At 50.1% G+C, this 21,453-nt stretch overlaps 1 protein-coding gene across 3 annotated transcripts; it reads right to left on the bottom strand.

Annotated features, from left to right (window-relative positions):
• Nucleotides 1–440: 440 nt before the first annotated feature.
• LOC120048855 (tyrosine-protein phosphatase non-receptor type 3-like) lies at nt 441–17,433 on the bottom strand. Of its 3 annotated transcripts, none has more exons than XM_038995144.1 (26): nt 17,272–17,433; nt 15,797–16,204; nt 15,476–15,601; nt 14,954–14,996; nt 8,838–8,919; nt 6,679–6,723; nt 6,524–6,576; nt 6,258–6,375; nt 6,052–6,139; nt 5,878–5,966; nt 5,728–5,791; nt 5,439–5,641; nt 5,227–5,352; nt 4,967–5,119; nt 4,775–4,856; nt 4,605–4,682; nt 4,465–4,521; nt 4,208–4,364; nt 3,950–4,125; nt 3,705–3,795; nt 3,432–3,493; nt 3,210–3,356; nt 2,553–2,681; nt 1,830–1,975; nt 1,607–1,742; nt 441–1,471 (listed from the first exon to the last, which is right to left on the bottom strand). In XM_038995144.1, the coding sequence occupies exons 2-26, from the start codon at nt 15,863–15,865 to the stop codon at nt 1,373–1,375; spliced, it is 2,619 nt and encodes an 872-aa protein (XP_038851072.1). In that variant the 5' UTR covers nt 15,866–16,204; nt 17,272–17,433; the 3' UTR covers nt 441–1,372. The 3 variants fall into 3 exon arrangements, with proteins under 3 accessions (XP_038851072.1, XP_038851071.1, XP_038851073.1); XM_038995143.1 differs by having other exon boundaries at nt 4,775–4,874; nt 17,272–17,431; XM_038995145.1 differs by lacking the exon at nt 6,679–6,723 and having other exon boundaries at nt 4,775–4,874; nt 17,272–17,432.
• Between the last annotated feature and the right edge of the window lie 4,020 nt (nt 17,434–21,453).

Below are 21,453 nucleotides of genomic sequence, written 5' to 3'. Positions count from 1 at the left end.
GGGATTCAGGCAGAAAGAAACACCCACACACCAGTGAAAGTGCAGAGAGTTCACCTCTCCTAAAACAAATATATTAATTTTACTCACTCCGGATATCTGCCTGCTTTGGTTGTTTAGTAGTAATGGCTACTATGCCCCTCAAATCTTTCTATGATATCAGTAGACTGTACAACATGGTCTGGGACTTATGTTGGCACTGAACTGGAGCATGCAGACATCTAGGGCAGGTAACAGGAATGTGTTTAAATGGGGTCTAACTGCACTGCAGCCTGTAGGACTCAACTCCTACAATGTTTTGATATGTACAGGCAACTCCACAGACCACAAATATACATAACAATGGACCTGGAACTGATATTACATATATTATCTTTCATCTGTAAAATTCACTCAGAATGTAAGATACCATCAACTACGTCAACAAACAAAAGAGCTCCAAGTAGATGTCAGTGTGTTTATTCAGTGTGTCAATAATTTAGGGAAGGTGGGAGCGTGGGGTAGTGTGTGGTGGATCTGGCAGTGTTCGTCTCTACTGTGAATCCACCGAAAGCCTCACTCCCAACAATACAGAGAGACCAGTCAATCTCTCTAGTCTAGAAAAGGCCTAGTTCTATAGCCTCCACTCAGGAGGAACTAGCCGCGGGCCACCATTAGGAAGGCTATATAGCCTCCACTCAGGAGGAACTAGCCGCGGGCCACCATTAGGAAGGCTATATAGCCTCCACTCAGGAGGAACTAGCCGCGGGCCACCATTAGGAAGGCTATATAGCCTCCACTCAGGAGGAACTAGCCGCGGGCCACCATTAGGAAGGCTATATAGCCTCCACTCAGGAGGAACTAGCCGCGGGCCACCATTAGGAAGGCTATATAGCCTCCACTCAGGAGGAACTAGCCGCGGGCCACCATTAGGAAGGCTATATAGCCTCCACTCAGGAGGAACTAGCCGCGGGCCACCATTAGGAAGGCTATATAGCCTCCACTCAGGAGGAACTAGCCGCGGGCTCCATTAGGAAGGCTATATAGCCTCCACTCAGGAGGTACTGAGATACAGTCTTCAGTCACTCATACAGTAGCACTTTGGTCCCAGAGAAGAAAAAAAAGAGACCTTTATAGTACATGGTCCTTCCCTGCTAGCGGTGCTCTATGGCTAACATAAGGATAGGACTAGCTGAGCACATTCGGCACTATGGCTCGTTATGTGCTGTAGCAACAGAAGGCTAGCTGTTGTCGAGCACTTAAGGCTAGTGGAATGCTATGGCTCTCTAAGGCTACAGCCTAGCGGCCCTCTTCTCCTGTTGGCCTAGTGCTGGGGCTAGCAGTCCTCTTCTCCTGTTAGCCTAGTGCTGGGGCTAGCTGTCCCCCCATCCTCCTGTTAATGGTCCGTTAGCAGTGCTGAGGGTGGTGCTGTAGAATGCTCTCCTCTCTCTCTGTAGACACGCAGGATGGCCTCACACATAAACCGGAACTGACACTTGAACACAAACAAAAACAGTCCAGTCACATACAACAAACATACCAAAGGAAGTTGCAGACATAGTCATTAGGGTTTCAATGCTGATCTTGGGAGGAGAGTAGCTAATGGTTAGACGTATAGGCGCGTGTGTACCGTGGTCTGGATCATCATGGCCCTCTGGTCTCGGAGCGTCCTGATGATGTCCAGAGGGAACACAGGTCGACCGCTCTCCAACAGCGACAACGCCGTCTCCATGGTAATGAGAACACCTGTACGCCCAATCCCTGCGCTGCAATTACATCAACAACATACATGAGGTGTTATAAATCTTGTAACCCTAGTGTGTGTGTGTGTGTGTGTGTGTGTGTGTGTGTACCTGCAGTGCACCATAAGTGGTGTGTCTCCTGTCCTCCTCTCTCTAACAGAGGTGATGAACAGCAGGAAGTCTGAGGGGTCATCAGGTACACCATGGTCTGGCCATGCTACATACTGCAGGTGGGTCACCGAACGCTCCTCTCCCAGCTGGAAACACACACACATTTAGGAAAAACAGACAGAAAACAGCTGAGAGAACACACACTTTTCCCCCATCTGTCTCTCATAAAATATATTTTCAAAAATTAACTTGGATATGTGGATATGTGATTGTAATGGGAGAGATGGATGATATGTGAGGAGAGAGAAACTGAGAAAAGTGTAGGGTATGGTAACGCGTTAGTTACTGTGATGAAGGAGAGATGGAGGGATAGAGGAGGAGAGTAGAGGGAGAGAGGAAAGATGGAGAGAGGCAGAGATGGAAGAGAGTAGAGGGAGAGATGGAGGAGGAGTGTTGTCCAGCCTGTGGTCCATGCAGGGATTAACTGAGCCAGAGGAACAGATGGGTCTGCACAGTAGTGTTGTGTGTGTATGTACTCTTTGGCAGGCTATTATTGTAAAGGAGAACATGTTCTATATTAACCTCTGTGGTGCAAAGGTAAATAAACAATGCCAATTGAAGCAGAAACACGTGGAGCTGGATGGGGATAGTTTGGTCAATGTTTCCTGTGGAGAACACACACACACCTCCTGTTATGTGAGCTAGGTCATGTTTTTGTGTTACCTGTGTGTGTGTGAGGGTGAACTGGCGTGTGACGTAGGCCAGGTTGCATTCCTCAGAGTGGCAGCTGACCCTCAGGTACCCATAATCCCTCACTTCAGGAGGGTGTGGCCAGTACTGGTGGCACTTAGTCTGAAACACACACACACACACATACAAACACACACAATTAATTTTGACATTCATTAATATTGATTTACTATAGAGGCTGTAATCTTTAAGCTCTGAGAAATATTATTTTACTGAGCTGTGTTTCATATTTCTGAGTCAGTGCTTCACTCACTGTGTTCTCCCAAACATCTCAGGACATTCTCAGGGCCAGTACTTATATTACATCAGGAGATGAGTGGAAACTGACTGTCAGCCTGAATGTGTGTGTGTGTGTGTGTGTGTGTGTGTGTGTGTGTGTGTGTGTGTGTGTGTGTGTGTGTGTGTGTGTGTGTGTGTGTGTGTGTGAGAGAGAAAAACCAGGGCACTTGTGGAATATCAGCAAGACAATCAATCAGTGAGAGCTTCAGGTTACCAAGCAACAGGCAGGCAAAGACGCAGACAGCGACTCACAATGAGCCTGGGACCTTGGTAAACCTGTGTGCTGTACCCATTCTCATTCAGTAATGTGTGTTTCACTCTTTGAAAGAGAGAGAGGGTCCGTGTGCATACCCGTCCTCTCTCGGTGAGTGTGGTGAGCATGATGATGGTGTGTGTGTGTTGCTCCCACACACTCTGCCAGAAGTGAGTGCAGGTCTGAGGCAGCGGTCCTTGAGCTGCAATGTAGCGCAGACACACACCAGACCCTGGGGACACCACCTGAGACACACACACAGCATGACTATACACAAACACAAGCCAACAAGGACAACACTAAACACAGTGTGTACTGACCGTGATGTGGCTTGCATTGATGTAGTCCTCTTGGTCCAGAAGTACCACTCTGGAGACGTCGTCTGACAGAACAAAGAGTTAGAGATGGAGTCACAACCAGGGCCCTCCAGACCCACCCAAACCCCTGTACCAGCTCAACAAACAAAGCACCAGTGTCCTGTCCTCCAGCTCCACACATTCAGGACATTAGGGAAGATGGCTACACTGGCACTGGTATGTCGAGTCACTCCTACTAGGACACACAACTGTGTGTGAGATGATGTGTGTACTCACAGGGCAGCACGTCCTTGTATCTGTTCTTGTCTGTGTTCTCAGGGAGACGAGCGCAGGCTACTGACAGGCCAGGCTTCCTCATGTACAGGTTCTACAACACACACATCACCACCATCACTCACCATGCTCTTCTGTCTGGATTATCAACAGCAGGTCTTATTGACAAGTTATTCCCAAAGTGCATCTGTTACGTTTAACACACAAGCAAGTCCCTTTCATAGTGTTGTTGTCTAACTAAAACACACCTCGAAGTGGAAGGTGAGAGTGCCTGTCTGGATCCCCCTCTCCAGTTGTTTCATGGACTCTTCAAGTGTCTGGCCTTGTTCTGATTGGCCAGGCAGAAGCAGTGGTTCACCGTGTGATTGGCCAGTCAGAGACAGGGCAGAGGGAAACTGCAGCAGGGGGGCCACACGCCCTGGACCTAAACACACACACACACAGTGTTACCTGCATCAGTATCTGATTAGCAGGCCCATTCTCTTGCTCTCTCTAGTGTGTGTTACCTTTGCGTCGTATAAGCAGAGCCAGTTCTCTGGAGTGGGACTCTCTGCTGGCTCTTATAAACATGACCACCTGATCATGCGTGTGTTCAGAGATGTCACGACCGTTGATCAGCACGACCTGATCACCTTCCAACAACCTTGGCTCAACCCGCCCCGCCTACAATCAATTCATCAACAAGCCAAATTACATTGGATTAATCTAAAGTACTGTTTACAAATGCATTATATACACAGATAAACCAGAACATGTCACTTACAGGGGAGTCAGGGTTGACCTGGGATATGGCCAGGGACATCTTCTGGTCCACGCCACCCTGAGAAGAGGAACAGTCAGGGATACAGGAATGGTACTGCATGTAAGAGAGTAGGTGTGTGATTAATTGAAGGGGAGACTCACTTTGACATTGAAACCAAACTTTCCATCGTGATCAGGAGCGAGACGCACCAATAGCAGGTCGCCATCCCCCAGAGCACGCTGCAACACAGAGTTTACTGAGTCTGGCACACACAGATGAGATACTTTATCACAATTACATGATCACACCCTTGTCTGTCTGGGTAACTGACCTTGTCCCGGTAGTGAGAGGTGGCCTTAATGTCTTCCTCTCCTGTGCCGATGTCATCAACCTGCGACCATCCGCCTCCTTGGCTGTGAGTGCCAGAAACACTGAGATAGATACTGTGTTCAGAACTGACTCCAACATGAGAATGTACTTCACACTGATACACACACAGTATGAAATTGTGTGTGTGTCTGACCTGTGTGTAGGCGTGCCCTCCTGGCTGCTGCTGAGGGAGACCCTGTAGGTGTAAAAGACATCCTCCCCCTCTGACACGTCTCGCAGGTCATTGTTCAGCTCCACTGAGGAGGGGCGGGGTTTACGGGCGCCATGACGCACACGAGGACTCCGCCTAACAGAGAGAGAGACAAGGTACGATGAAATTACCCCTAGTCACAGCTACCCCTTACATGGTATCTCCTGCTGTAGCAGTGTGTGAGGCTGTGGTGTGGGTAGTACCAGTTGGGTGTGAGCGGGGGGGATCGGGAAGGTAGGCTCTTGGTCTCCAGGTGTTCTGACGAGGTGGATCCCCTCAGAGCTGGGTTCCACTCCATCCCACCCATCACTTTCTTACACACTGGACCACTGCAGAGGAGACAAGAGTGTGTGTGTGCAGATGAGTAAAAGAAAGATAGTGTGTATGATGGGTGTGTGTGTGTGTGCACGCTTGCCTGTCTGTTTTAGTGTTGCCCAAGGCCCAGTGTTGTGAGAGCAGCTTGTTGTGTATCTGGGTTGCCAGGTTGGTGTGGTGTGGGCTACGGGTTGCCAGGTTGGTGTGAAAGAAGCAGTGATGGTCCACACATGACCTCCACAGGTTCTTACAGGCCCTGGGGCACGGCAGGACCAGGCTCACCACACAGTCCTGCGTCTCCCCCTGGAACACACACACAGGTTATGAAGACAACACTAAGGTCAGCCAATATGAGAGCAGAACACAATTTTGAGCCAATCAGGACTCACATGTTTGCGTCTGAGCTGCATAAGGAAGCGTTTCCTCTTGAAGGATATCTTGATGATGTTCACCCTGCAGGAGACAATACACACTCAGGGTGTGTATTTGCGTGCGGTGTGTGTGTGTGTGTGTGTCTGATCAGAAGTCCAGGTGCTCACCAGGGGAAGAAACTGGAGCAAATCATGTTACAGAAGATAGCCACGCCCCCTGAGGCCAATCCCACCAATAGAGGGGAACTGTTGGAGTCCTGAAAGAAAGAAAGAGATAGAAACATGAGAGGGAGAAGAGGGAAGACGAGGGTGAGTCAGAAGGAGACATATGGAGGTACTTACCATGGCAGTGTGTAGCTCCACTCCATACAGCTCCAGAGTTCTTGCTGTGTTGAGAAAACACAGCTCTGCATCACTCTGCTTCAGCCCCCTGAAACAGCACATGAGTAGGATAGGTTGGTATCAGCATTATGCCAACAGCGCCACCATGTCCTCTAGTAGGCTAGGGGGGTGCTGTGCACGTGCCTGGCCTGGGTGTGGGTGTGTACCTGTGCCCTGGGTACAGAGCCTCCACTCTAGACAGGAAGTCATCATCCTGCTCCGGGAGGAAGTGGCTTTTGGACAGGTAACCAGGGAGAAGGTCTGGGGAGTAGTCACCTAGCTCAGCTACAATACAGAGAGAGAAAGCGGAGAAAGAGAGAGAAGGGGAGAGCAAAAGAAGGGGTGAAACAAAGAGAGAGAAGGGGTGAGAGAGATTATGTTAAACCCCCAGACAGACAACACACTAAAAAGACCACAGAAGAGTGTAACTTACACTGCACAGCATAGGAGGCCAGTACCACAGCTGCACTCAGAGGACACTTCAACCTGCAGGACACACACACTTTCTCAATGTAACGTCACATTGTTTACACCACTAGGTGGAGTAAGAGGGAATGCATGTGTAGGTGGGAGCTCGTAGTGTCTGACCTGCCCTCTCTGATGTCACTCCTGATCTGGAGGAAGTACATATGTCTGAAGACACAGGATGGTAGAGGAGACTTATTATCTGAATCACACATGCACAGTACAAGCTAATGACACACACACACACACACACACACACTCAACATAGTCTACAGGTACACACACACACACACACTCAACATAGTCTACAGGTACACACACACACACACACTCAACATAGTCTACAGGTACACACACACACACACACTCAACATAGTCTACAGGTACACACACACACACACACACACTCAACATAGTCTACAGGTACACACACACACACACTCAACATAGTCTACAGGTACACACACACACACTCAACATAGTCTACAGGTACACACACACACACTCAACATAGTCTACAGGTACACACACACACACTCTCAACAGTCTACAGGTACACACACACACACTCTCAACAGTCTACAGGTACACACACACACACTCTCAACATAGTCTACAGGTACACACACACACACTCTCAACATAGTCTACAGGTACACACACACACACTCTCAACATAGTCTACAGGTACACACACACACACTCTACATAGTCTACAGGTACACACACACACTCTACATAGTCTACAGGTACACACACACACTCTACATAATCTACAGGTACACACACACACTCTACATAGTCTACAGGTACACACACACACACTCTACATAGTCTACAGGTACACACACACTCTACATAGTCTACAGGTACACACACACACACTCTCAACAGTCTACAGGTACACACACACACACTCTACATAGTCTACAGGTACACACACACACACTCTACATAGTCTACAGGTACACACACACTCTACATAATCTACAGGTACACACACACTCTACATAATCTACAGGTACACACACACTCTACATAATCTACAGGTACACACACACACTCCATAATCTACAGGTACACACATACAGACACTCTACATAGTCTACAGGTACACACATACAGACACTCTACATAGTCTACAGGTACACACACACACACACACACTCTACTTAGACTACAGGTACACACACACACACACTACTGCTGTAGACTACAGGTACACACACACACACACTCTACATAGACTACAGGTACACACACACTCTGCATAATCTACAGGTACACACACACTCTACAAGTACACACACACTCTACATAATCTACAGGTACACACACTCTACATAATCTACAGGTACACACACTCTACATAATCTACAGGTACACACACACTCCATAATCTATAGGTACACACACACTCCATAATCTATAGGTACACACACACTCTACATAGTCTACAGGTACACACACACACACACTCTACATAGTCTACAGGTACACACACACTCTGCATAATCTACAGGTACACACACACTCTACAGGTACACACACACTCTACATAATCTACAGGTACACACACTCTACATAATCTACAGGTACACACACACTCTACATAATCTACAGGTACACACACACTCCATAATCTACAGGTACACACACACTCTACATAGTCTACAGGTACACACACACACACACACTCTACATAGTCTACAGGTACACACACACTCTGCATAATCTACAGGTACACACACACTCTACAGGTACACACACACTCTACATAATCTACAGGTACACACACTCTACATAATCTACAGGTACACACACTCTACATAATCTACAGGTACACACACTCTACATAATCTACAGGTACACACACTCTACATAATCTACAGGTACACACACTCTACATAATCTACAGGTACACACACACTCCATAATCTACAGGTACACACACTCTACATAATCTACAGGTACACACACTCTACATAATCTACAGGTACACACACACTCCATAATCTACAGGTACACACACACTCTACATAATCTACAGGTACACACACACACTCTCTCAACAGTCTACAGGTACACACACAGACACTCTACATAGTCTACAGGTACACACACACACAGGGGCTCTGAACCCAGGTCTCCCATAGGAGAACCCAACCTCTTGACCATTAGACCAAGAGGAAATTCCCTATTGGGCCAAAGGTTCCAGTGAATTTGAAGTGGCAGGCAGGGCTACCTCATCCCGAGACCATGATCTCTCCCCATGTCCATACCTGGTCTGGTCATGCTGTAGAGAGTTGGGGTCTGAGATGAAGAATCGGACTCGGAGGGTCAGGTAGAATGGAGAGACAACTCCTGTAGGACAGAGACGCTGTTAGACACAGCCCAATGACCTCACCTCTGACCTTAATCCGACCGTCACCTCTGACCTTAATAATCCGACCGCCACCCCTGACTTTAATAATCCGTCACCCCTGACTTTAATAATCCATCACCCCTGACCTTAATAATCCGTCACCCCTGACCTTAATAATCCGTCACCCCTGACCTTAATATGACCCCCACAATCCCCTCATCCCTTCCACAGAATTCAATCTTATATTTATCAAAATGCACACTGGACTAAACAGTAGGGCGTCACTGGGCTCAGGCTAAACAGTAGGGCGTCACTGGGCTCAGGCTAAACAGTAGGGCGTCACTGGGCTCAGGCTAAACAGTAGGGCGTCACTGGGCTCAGGCTAAACAGTAGGGCGTCACTGGGCTCAGGCTAAACAGTAGGGCGTCACTGGGCTCAGGCTAAACAGTAGGGCGTCACTGGGCTCAGGCTAAACAGTAGGGCGTCACTGGGCTCAGGCTAAACAGTAGGGCGTCACTGGGCTCAGGCTAAACAGTAGGGCGTCACTGGGCTCAGGCTAAACAGTAGGGCGTCACTGGGCTCAGGCTAAACAGTAGGGCGTCACTGGGCTCAGGCTAAACAGTAGGGCGTCACTGGGCTCAGGCTAAACAGTAGGGCGTCACTGGGCTCAGGCTAAACAGTAGGGCGTCACTGGGCTCAGGCTAAACAGTAGGGCGTCACTGGGCTCAGGCTAAACAGTAGGGCGTCACTGGGCTCAGGCTAAACAGTAGGGCGTCACTGGGCTCAGGCTAAACAGTAGGGCGTCACTGGGCTCAGGCTAAACAGTAGGGCGTCACTGGGCTCAGGCTAAACAGTAGGGCGTCACTGGGCTCAGGCTAAACAGTAGGGCGTCACTGGGCTCAGGCTAAACAGTAGGGCGTCACTGGGCTCAGGCTAAACAGTAGGGCGTCACTGGGCTCAGGCTAAACAGTAGGGCGTCACTGGGCTCAGGCTAAACAGTAGGGCGTCACTGGGCTCAGGCTAAACAGTAGGAAGTCACTGGGCTCAGGCTAAACAGTAGGAAGTCACTGGGCTCAGGCTAAACAGTAGGGCGTCACTGGGCTCAGGCTAAACAGTAGGGCGTCACTGGGCTCAGGCTAAACAGTAGGGCGTCACTGGGCTCAGGCTAAACAGTAGGGCGTCACTGGGCTCAGGCTAAACAGTAGGAAGTCACTGGGCTCAGGCTAAACAGTAGGAAGTCACTGGGCTCAGGCTAAACAGTAGGAAGTCACTGGGCTCAGGCTAAACAGTAGGGCGTCACTGGGCTCAGGCTAAACAGTAGGGCGTCACTGGGCTCAGGCTAAACAGTAGGGCGTCACTGGGCTCAGGCTAAACAGTAGGGCGTCACTGGGCTCAGGCTAAACAGTAGGGCGTCACTGGGCTCAGGCTAAACAGTAGGGCGTCACTGGGCTCAGGCTAAACAGTAGGGCGTCACTGGGCTCAGGCTAAACAGTAGGGCGTCACTGGGCTCAGGCTAAACAGTAGGGCGTCACTGGGCTCAGGCTAAACAGTAGGGCGTCACTGGGCTCAGGCTAAACAGTAGGGCGTCACTGGGCTCAGGCTAAACAGTAGGGCGTCACTGGGCTCAGGCTAAACAGTAGGGCGTCACTGGGCTCAGGCTAAACAGTAGGGCGTCACTGGGCTCAGGCTAAACAGTAGGGCGTCACTGGGCTCAGGCTAAACAGTAGGGCGTCACTGGGCTCAGGCTAAACAGTAGGGCGTCACTGGGCTCAGGCTAAACAGTAGGGCGTCACTGGGCTCAGGCTAAACAGTAGGAAGTCACTGGGCTCAGGCTAAACAGTAGGAAGTCACTGGGCTCAGGCTAAACAGTAGGAAGTCACTGGGCTCAGGCTAAACAGTAGGGCGTCACTGGGCTCAGGCTAAACAGTAGGAAGTCACTGGGCTCAGGCTAAACAGTAGGAAGTCACTGGGCTCAGGCTAAACAGTAGGGCGTCACTGGGCTCAGGCTAAACAGTAGGGCGTCACTGGGCTCAGGCTAAACAGTAGGGCGTCACTGGGCTCAGGCTAAACAGTAGGGCGTCACTGGGCTCAGGCTAAACAGTAGGGCGTCACTGGGCTCAGGCTAAACAGTAGGGCGTCACTGGGCTCAGGCTAAACAGTAGGGCGTCACTGGGCTCAGGCTAAACAGTAGGGCGTCACTGGGCTCAGGCTAAACAGTAGGGCGTCACTGGGCTCAGGCTAAACAGTAGGGCGTCACTGGGCTCAGGCTAAACAGTAGGGCGTCACTGGGCTCAGGCTAAACAGTAGGGCGTCACTGGGCTCAGGCTAAACAGTAGGGCGTCACTGGGCTCAGGCTAAACAGTAGGGCGTCACTGGGCTCAGGCTAAACAGTAGGGCGTCACTGGGCTCAGGCTAAACAGTAGGGCGTCACTGGGCTCAGGCTAAACAGTAGGGCGTCACTGGGCTCAGGCTAAACAGTAGGGCGTCACTGGGCTCAGGCTAAACAGTAGGGCGTCACTGGGCTCAGGCTAAACAGTAGGGCGTCACTGGGCTCAGGCTAAACAGTAGGGCGTCACTGGGCTCAGGCTAAACAGTAGGGCGTCACTGGGCTCAGGCTAAACAGTAGGGCGTCACTGGGCTCAGGCTAAACAGTAGGGCGTCACTGGGCTCAGGCTAAACAGTAGGGCGTCACTGGGCTCAGGCTAAACAGTAGGGCGTCACTGGGCTCAGGCTAAACAGTAGGGCGTCACTGGGCTCAGGCTAAACAGTAGGGCGTCACTGGGCTCAGGCTAAACAGTAGGAAGTCACTGGGCTCAGGCTAAACAGTAGGAAGTCACTGGGCTCAGGCTAAACAGTAGGGCGTCACTGGGCTCAGGCTAAACAGTAGGGCGTCACTGGGCTCAGGCTAAACAGTAGGGCGTCACTGGGCTCAGGCTAAACAGTAGGGCGTCACTGGGCTCAGGCTAAACAGTAGGAAGTCACTGGGCTCAGGCTAAACAGTAGGAAGTCACTGGGCTCAGGCTAAACAGTAGGAAGTCACTGGGCTCAGGCTAAACAGTAGGAAGTCACTGGGCTCAGGCTAAACAGTAGGGCGTCACTGGGCTCAGGCTAAACAGTAGGGCGTCACTGGGCTCAGGCTAAACAGTAGGGCGTCACTGGGCTCAGGCTAAACAGTAGGGCGTCACTGGGCTCAGGCTAAACAGTAGGGCGTCACTGGGCTCAGGCTAAACAGTAGGGCGTCACTGGGCTCAGGCTAAACAGTAGGGCGTCACTGGGCTCAGGCTAAACAGTAGGGCGTCACTGGGCTCAGGCTAAACAGTAGGGCGTCACTGGGCTCAGGCTAAACAGTAGGGCGTCACTGGGCTCAGGCTAAACAGTAGGGCGTCACTGGGCTCAGGCTAAACAGTAGGGCGTCACTGGGCTCAGGCTAAACAGTAGGGCGTCACTGGGCTCAGGCTAAACAGTAGGGCGTCACTGGGCTCAGGCTAAACAGTAGGGCGTCACTGGGCTCAGGCTAAACAGTAGGGCGTCACTGGGCTCAGGCTAAACAGTAGGAAGTCACTGGGCTCAGGCTAAACAGTAGGAAGTCACTGGGCTCAGGCTAAACAGTAGGAAGTCACTGGGCTCAGGCTAAACAGTAGGGCGTCACTGGGCTCAGGCTAAACAGTAGGAAGTCACTGGGCTCAGGCTAAACAGTAGGAAGTCACTGGGCTCAGGCTAAACAGTAGGGCGTCACTGGGCTCAGGCTAAACAGTAGGGCGTCACTGGGCTCAGGCTAAACAGTAGGGCGTCACTGGGCTCAGGCTAAACAGTAGGGCGTCACTGGGCTCAGGCTAAACAGTAGGGCGTCACTGGGCTCAGGCTAAACAGTAGGGCGTCACTGGGCTCAGGCTAAACAGTAGGGCGTCACTGGGCTCAGGCTAAACAGTAGGGCGTCACTGGGCTCAGGCTAAACAGTAGGGCGTCACTGGGCTCAGGCTAAACAGTAGGGCGTCACTGGGCTCAGGCTAAACAGTAGGGCGTCACTGGGCTCAGGCTAAACAGTAGGGCGTCACTGGGCTCAGGCTAAACAGTAGGGCGTCACTGGGCTCAGGCTAAACAGTAGGGCGTCACTGGGCTCAGGCTAAACAGTAGGGCGTCACTGGGCTCAGGCTAAACAGTAGGAAGTCACTGGGCTCAGGCTAAACAGTAGGAAGTCACTGGGCTCAGGCTAAACAGTAGGAAGTCACTGGGCTCAGGCTAAACAGTAGGAAGTCACTGGGCTCAGGCTAAACAGTAGGAAGTCACTGGGCTCAGGCTAAACAGTAGGAAGTCACTGGGCTCAGGCTAAACAGTAGGAAGTCACTGGGCTCAGGCTAAACAGTAGGAAGTCACTGGGCTCAGGCTAAACAGTAGGAAGTCACTGGGCTCAGGCTAAACAGTAGGGCGTCACTGGCTCAGGCTAAACAGTAGGGCGTCACTGGGCTCAGGCTAAACAGTAGGGCGTCACTGGGCTCAGGCTAAACAGTAGGGCGTCACTGGGCTCAGGCTAAACAGTAGGGCGTCACTGGGCTCAGGCTAAACAGTAGGGCGTCACTGGGCTCAGGCTAAACAGTAGGGCGTCACTGGGCTCAGGCTAAACAGTAGGGCGTCACTGGGCTCAGGCTAAACAGTAGGGCGTCACTGGGCTCAGGCTAAACAGTAGGGCGTCACTGGGCTCAGGCTAAACAGTAGGGCGTCACTGGGCTCAGGCTAAACAGTAGGGCGTCACTGGGCTCAGGCTAAACAGTAGGGCGTCACTGGGCTCAGGCTAAACAGTAGGGCGTCACTGGGCTCAGGCTAAACAGTAGGGCGTCACTGGGCTCAGGCTAAACAGTAGGGCGTCACTGGGCTCAGGCTAAACAGTAGGGCGTCACTGGGCTCAGGCTAAACAGTAGGGCGTCACTGGGCTCAGGCTAAACAGTAGGGCGTCACTGGGCTCAGGCTAAACAGTAGGGCGTCACTGGGCTCAGGCTAAACAGTAGGGCGTCACTGGGCTCAGGCTAAACAGTAGGGCGTCACTGGGCTCAGGCTAAACAGTAGGGCGTCACTGGGCTCAGGCTAAACAGTAGGGCGTCACTGGGCTCAGGCTAAACAGTAGGGCGTCACTGGGCTCAGGCTAAACAGTAGGGCGTCACTGGGCTCAGGCTAAACAGTAGGGCGTCACTGGGCTCAGGCTAAACAGTAGGGCGTCACTGGGCTCAGGCTAAACAGTAGGGCGTCACTGGGCTCAGGCTAAACAGTAGGGCGTCACTGGGCTCAGGCTAAACAGTAGGGCGTCACTGGGCTCAGGCTAAACAGTAGGGCGTCACTGGGCTCAGGCTAAACAGTAGGGCGTCACTGGGCTCAGGCTAAACAGTAGGGCGTCACTGGGCTCAGGCTAAACAGTAGGGCGTCACTGGGCTCAGGCTAAACAGTAGGGCGTCACTGGGCTCAGGCTAAACAGTAGGGCGTCACTGGGCTCAGGCTAAACAGTAGGGCGTCACTGGGCTCAGGCTAAACAGTAGGAAGTCACTGGGCTCAGGCTAAACAGTAGGGCGTCACTGGGCTCAGGCTAAACAGTAGGGCGTCACTGGGCTCAGGCTAAACAGTAGGGCGTCACTGGGCTCAGGCTAAACAGTAGGAAGTCACTGGGCTCAGGCTAAACAGTAGGGTGTCACTGGGCTCAGGCTAAACAGTAGGGTGTCACTGGGCTCAGGCTAAACAGTAGGGTGTCACTGGGCTCAGGCTAAACAGTAGGAAGTCACTGGGCTCAGGCTAAACAGTAGGGTGTCACTGGGCTCAGGCTAAACAGTAGGGTGTCACTGGGCTCAGGCTAAACAGTAGGGTGTCACTGGGCTCAGGCTAAACAGTAGGGTGTCACTGGGCTCAGGCTAAACAGTAGGGTGTCACTGGGCTCAGGCTAAACAGTAGGGTGTCACTGGGCTCAGGCTAAACAGTAGGGTGTCACTGGGCTCAGGCTAAACAGTAGGGTGTCACTGGGCTCAGGCCAAGGTCTCATTTAGTGTTTCTTACCTTTCAGCTGCTTCTTCAGTGGTTTGTTGGCCTCCAGCCACCTCTGCAAGACAAACTATGTTAATCAAAGACATGTTACATTCACCATCTGTTGTGTGAGTTTTAGAGTATTCACTAAGTGTGTGTGTGTAGCTACTCACAGGAGTGTGTTTGAGTTGTGTTAGTGTAGCTACTCACAGGAGAGTGTGTTTGAGTTGTGTTAGTGTAGCTACTCACAGGAGAGTGTGTTTGAGTTGTGTTAGTGTAGCTACTCACAGGAGAGTGTGTTTGAGTTGTGTTAGTGTAGCTACTCACAGGAGAGTGTGTTTGAGTTGTGTTAGTGTAGCTACTCACAGGAGAGTGTTTGAGTTGTGTTAGTGTAGCTACTCACAGGAGAGTGTTTGAGTTGTGTTAGTGTAGCTACTCACAGGAGAGTGTGTTTGAGTTGTGTTAGTGTAGCTACTCACAGGAGAGTGTGTTTGAGTTGTGTTAGTGTAGCTACTCACAGGAGAGTGTTTGAGTTGTGTTAGTGTAGCTACTCACAGGAGAGTGTGTTTGAGTGACGATGGTGGTGTTGGAGTCTCGTAGCTGCAGACTGAAGAAGTGTCTCTCCAGCAGACCCAGCTGATTACACACCTGCTCCAGCAAAACCTCACCTGCATCCTGCTTCTAAGAGACGCAAAACACAGCTTATACCGGGAGTCAGTCAGTGTGTGTGAGATATTGCAGTACAGTGTGTTTTGGTAAAGCTTTTCTAGTGAGTGTGTTCTCCAGGTCAAGGTTGTGTGTTGAGATCAATGGGAAGCTGAGATCTGAGTCTCCCGGTCTATCATTCCCACTCTACTCAGGACTGTGTGTACTCACGTTGACTGTAAAGGTTTGGATAGTGTTGTCCAGTAGTTGAACCAAACACAGTAGATCAGGTTTGGGCATGTCTGTTACCGCGGGTTACTCAACCTCTTACACACACACGTCTATCAGAGTCCAAAATGTGCACGCACAGCAGTATTCTAGAATATTGGACCATTGGCCTTCATACTTTTGTAATTCTCAATGCAGCTCAAGCTATTTCTCCAATTGTCAACACATTCAAATCAATAGAGGGACGCGTATGCGAAGCCGCGTTGGTTGGGGAGGTACCCGTTATGGCTGTGTGTTCCCACTGCGGGTTTCTCTGTGTCTTTGCACTCTGAATTACGCGTCACTCACTCACACACACACACACACACACACACACACACACAGACACAACCCTCAGTCCATCTCCACAACCTGGGGAGAGATAAAACACACATCTTAATGAAACACCTCCAGACTCTGGAAACTGTGATGATATCTGCTCATGTAGTTTAGCCCCTCCCTAAGGATGACATCGTCTGCAGTGAACAGCCGCTTTTCTACTTCTCTCACACACATTACACACACACACAGGCCCAGTGAGTAATTTGTGTGTCTGTGAAGCAGTATCATGCTACAATGAGTAATGCAGTGTGTATGTTGGTAATACATTATTATCTGTCCAGAGTCTGAACATGTCCTTTCCCCCTGTTCTCTCCTCCGCCCTGTGTAGACTGCTGAATGATAAGAATGTTAAATATTGTCAGAGACAAGCTAGTCCATCCACAGGCCTAGGAACTGATCTCAGCTCTACATGCACACACACGGGCTGCAGTGTTGTTTACACACCAGTTCTACTGGGCATCAACCCACTAACCCATGCTTTTAATAACAGCTGTGTGTGTGTGCTTGTTAATGTAGGCTAAGGGGAGTGGGCCAGGTCTTTTTGTAGGCCTCTCTCACACACGTTAATGTTTGGACTCATTCTGAATACATTACAGTGAGTAGAGCACTCTCTCACGCCTGATTTTCCATAATGACATTAACACCAGTTAGAACTGAGCTGCCTAAACTATTTTAGGACAGAGTTTTTTGCCAAGTCTAGACTGTTGAGTGGGCAGTATTGGTATACAACATTGCCTATTTAAAGTGTATCAGCTAGGCCTGAGACATGCTCCTGGTTGCATTGGCGAACTTGTGAACAACGTCATCTCGGTTATCGATAAAACTTGTGTATCGCAATGATTAACACGGAGAATAAGAACCTACCATATAGTATATTGGACGTTATTTGAAACATACAGCCTCGACGTGGACTTTAAACTAAGTAGGCTCTATGAACGACCAACATAAACGTAGCCTAATGTTATAGGTTCTTCTGCTGCTACGCTCAACATGCCATTCAGCAACTTTAACGTTACTTCACTTCAGATATCAAGTTGATCCTGGAGGATTGTTATGAGAACACAGACAATCTAGTTTGAGAAGATCAGTTAAAATACCTCAGTAGTCCTGGATTTGGGAACTTTGTCATGTCCGTTGATACTACCGCTGTTAAAAACCTTGGAACTGGGCGCGTCGCGCGGGCAGGTGGAGGTAAACATCGGTAAATATCCGGAAAGAGATATTCCCGCTGCCCCGCCTCTTCACAATGCGCGCTCCCGCCTTGATGGATGCGTGTTCTGGTCCTCAACCACCCTCGCTGTAGGCTACAGCAGATCATATTCTTTCATCAGAGGAAGAATATATCATGTAATCTGTTCACGCAGCCCCGCAGAACTGTAGAGTGACACTCTGATTCACCAGAACAAGGGGTGGAATATACTTTGAAAAAAAGCTCAACTTCCAGAGATGTGAAAGTGAAACTCGGTCTAGGTTCTTGGCAGGTCCGCAAAAGAGTGGAGTTCCTCCGGTTTTATTCATTGAACTACTTTGGGAACGCATCATTCTTTCCTTCCTTCCTTGAAGTAGCCTAGGTTACTTATTCATATGAGAAAACGAATGGTGCCTCAGTATAGCTTCCACATGTCCTGCCGTGAGGAGGCTCATCCATGGTCCAGTAGGAGGCTCGCTTCCTCTCCTAAAGCAGCGTCATCTCCTTGTCTCCTCTCCTTTATTTCAATTCAATTCAAGGGGCTTTATTGGCATGGGAAACATGTGTTAACATTGCCAAAGTAAGTGAGATAGATAGCATACAAAAGTGAAATAAACAATAAAAATGAACAGTAAACATTACACATACAGAAGTTTCAAAACAATAAAGACATTACAAATGGCCGATGACCTCAGGCCTTGGATATTCCAGGATGATATAGTGAAGGCTTTTTGTTCCATAAAGTGTCCAATGTTGTTGGTCGTGGTTTGGCCTCAGGCCAGTAAGTGTGAGCAGAGCCTGCTGAGCATCTGGTACATGCCGTTGGCTTGGGCGAGTGTAAGAGTGGGGGTTGGGCCTGTTTGCCCGCTCACTACCTGGGCGTATGTGTGACTTCCATGTTGATGCCCTCTTTGCGGGGGTGGGGTGCATGGGGTGGGCAGGAGTGGCATAGGTCTGATCTGAGGGGGCCTAAATGGGGTGTGGGCATGGTTGATGTGGGGGGGTGTTGATTGGTTGGGGTGGGGGTGTGAATGTGTCTGGGGGTGCTGTGGTCTGGATGTAAGTCCTCTTGGCGTGGGTCCTCTATGTGTAGGTCCAGGGGGGGATCCTGCAGGTCTTGGAGGGTGTCTCGCTGGTCTGGGTGGGGTGTCTCTTGATCTGTTGCTCCTGTGTGAAGTGTTGGGGCTGCGTTTGAGAGCGATGTCCTTTAGAGTCCGGGCAAAGGTGGGTACTGCTGCCTTGTAGAGGTGGACCTGGTCATAGAGGCTGTTCAAGTCCAGGGTGAAGTGGTGGGCCAGGAAAACATTTGGTTTTGAGGCACAGTCACGGGAAATGCTTGCGTTTACCCGCTGTATTGTAGCAGGGTGGAAGTCTTTTCGTGGTAGCAGGGTGGAGATAACCACTTGTGCGTTGGGGAAAGTAGAAGAAGCTTTTTCAATCACTCCCTTCAGTGCTGTGGCCACCCTTTCCTGCTGTGCTCTCAGGTCGTTTGTGCCTGTGTGTATTATTATGTGGCTAGGTGAGCCTAGTTTGTCCTCAGACAGAAGGTCTAGGGCGCACTGGGTGTTTGGACACCAGAGTTTAGACACACTGTGTTTGGGAAAAAGTTTTTTTTCTTCTATATATTTCCCATTTGAGTCCATAAGGAGAACAATCTGTGTCTTGTGTTTGTCCTCAGTGGGTGTGGGGGGGTTGTCAGGAGGGCTATCAGGGTGGCTGACAGGGGGGGGTGCTCAGAGGGGGTGAGAGCTGCTGGGCTTGGGGTTTTTCTTTTGTCTGTTCTGCTGTGATGTCGACTCTATGGTCAGGGTCCTTTATCTCAATAGTCTAATGACTCCATCTCATTGTCTCATCTCCTCGTTCATCTGTACTCATCCATAAAGTCAGATATTTCCAGTTTTTCCATTCCAGGGCAGATGAAGAGAATGAAACCTGTCTAATTACATCCCCAATTAAAATGTGACTTTCTTATCTGATCGAGACAATCATATTACTATCAATGTACCGGTCTGTGTCCTAACAGAATATGTAACAGCCTGAGATGCAGCCTGTAATTTACTCCCATAGAACCTCTCTGGGGTCCTGCTGCCATCTACAGGGAAGACGAGGTACTGCTGAAGCGGGTGTTATTTTCTTTCAATTCGTGTCGAATTAATTTGTGTAGACAACCAGGTGATGGGAGATCCTAACTAATCAATGGCGTTAATTGATCAATCAAGTACAAGGGAGGAGCAAAAATCCGCAGACACTCGGCCCACATAGGACAGGGGTGGGCAAACTTTTTGGTTCGAGGGCCGCACAGATTTTTGGGGGGACTGATTTGTTTGTCAAAATCAATTTGCAGGCCAGAAAAGGGAGAGTTATTTGAAAATCTATACTGTAGGTCCATTATAATTTATGCGCCACCTATACTGTAGGTCCACTGCGCCACCTCCCAGGTGGCGCAGTGGTCTAGGGCACTGCATCGCAGTGCTAGCTGCGCCACCAGAGTCTCTGGGTTCGCGCCCAGGCTGGGCTGGGTTCGCGCCCAGGCTCTGTCGCAGCCGGCCGCAACCGGGAGGTCCGTGGGGCGCACAATTGGCATAGCGTCGTCCGGGTTAGGGAGGGTTTGGCCGGTAGGGATATCCTTGTATGTAAATGTAATAAAATGTATGCACTCTACTGTAAGTCGCTCTGGATAAGAGCGTCTGCTAAATGACGTAAATGTAGTGTAGGTCCATTATATTTTATATAAATATATAGTGTAGGCCCATTATAATTTATATAAATATATGCTGTAGGTCCATTATATTTTATATAAATATATAGTGTAGGTCCATTATAATTTATATAAATATATACTTTAGGTCCATTATATTTTATATAAATATATAGTGTAGGTCCATTATAATTTATATAAATATATACTGTAGGTCCATTATAATTTATATAAATATATAGTGTAGGTCCATTCTAATTTATATAAATATATAGTGTAGGTCCATTATAATTTATATAAATATATAGTGTAGGTCCATTATAATTTCAACATACTTTCTATCTTGTTTAAGACTTTCAAGAGTGGCCTGGAGTGTTTTTTAAAATCCAAAATAATCAAAATTTGTGTTGGCCACCCCTGTACTTTGCCCAAGAGTAGGAAAGGGCTGGCTTCTTATCCCATACCATTCTTCAGAGAATGGACACTTGCTCACTCCCTCTCCATGGACACTTGCTCACACCCACTCATGGACACTTGCTCACTCCCCCTCATGGACACTTGCTCACTCCCCCCCATGGACACTTGCTCACGCCACCCCATGGACACTTGCTCACTCCCCCACATGGACACTTGCTCACTCCCCCCCATGGACACTTGCTCACAACCCCCTCATGGACACTTGCTCACACCCCCTCATGGACACTTGCTCGCATCCCCTCATGGACACTTGCTCACGCCACCCCATGGACACTTGCTAACTCCCCCACATGGACACTTGCTCACTCCCCCCCATGGACACTTGCTCACAACCCCCCTTGGACACTTGCTCACACCCCCTCATGGACACTTGCTCACTCCCCCCCATGGACACTTGCTCACGCCACCCCATGGACACTTGCTCACTCCCCCACATGGACACTTGCTCACTCCCCCCCATGGACACTTGCTCACAACCCCCCTTGGACACTTGCTCACACCCCCTCATGGACACTTGCTCGCATCCCCTCATGGACACTTGCTCACACCACCCCATGGACACTTGCTAACTCCCCCACATGGACACTTGCTCACTCCCCCCCATGGACACTTGCTCACAACCCCCTCATGGACACTTGCTCACACCCCCTCATGGACACTTGCTCGCATCCCCTCATGGACACTTGCTCACTCTGACCCATGGACACTTGCTTATGTCCCGTCATGGACACTTGCTCACGCCCCCCATGGACACTTGCTCACACCCCTTCATGGACACTTGCTCACACCCCCCCATGGACACTTGCTCACTCCCCCTCATGGACACCTGCTCACTCCCCCTCATGGACACTTGCTCCCTCATGAACACCTGCTCACTCCCCTCCATGGACAGCATTGCATGGATGTAAGCATTAA

This window comes from Salvelinus namaycush, chromosome 5 (assembly GCF_016432855.1).
Source record: "Salvelinus namaycush isolate Seneca chromosome 5, SaNama_1.0, whole genome shotgun sequence".
Lineage (NCBI taxonomy): Eukaryota > Metazoa > Chordata > Actinopteri > Salmoniformes > Salmonidae > Salvelinus > Salvelinus namaycush.
This window is presented reverse-complemented; position numbering and strand designations above follow the sequence as displayed.

Excerpts from the sequence above, each read along its gene's own strand:
- LOC120048855 (XM_038995143.1), bottom strand. The coding sequence starts at position 15,865 with ATGCCCAAACCTGATCTACTGTGTTTGGTTCAACTACTGGACAACACT. Across the intron at positions 5,792-5,877 it reads TGCTCCAGTTTCTTCCCCTG|GGTGAACATCATCAAGATAT; the intron begins GTGAGCACCTGG and ends TGTCTCCTGCAG. Across the intron at positions 3,357-3,431 it reads TCAATGCAAGCCACATCACG|GTGGTGTCCCCAGGGTCTGG; the intron begins GTCAGTACACAC and ends TGTGTGTCTCAG.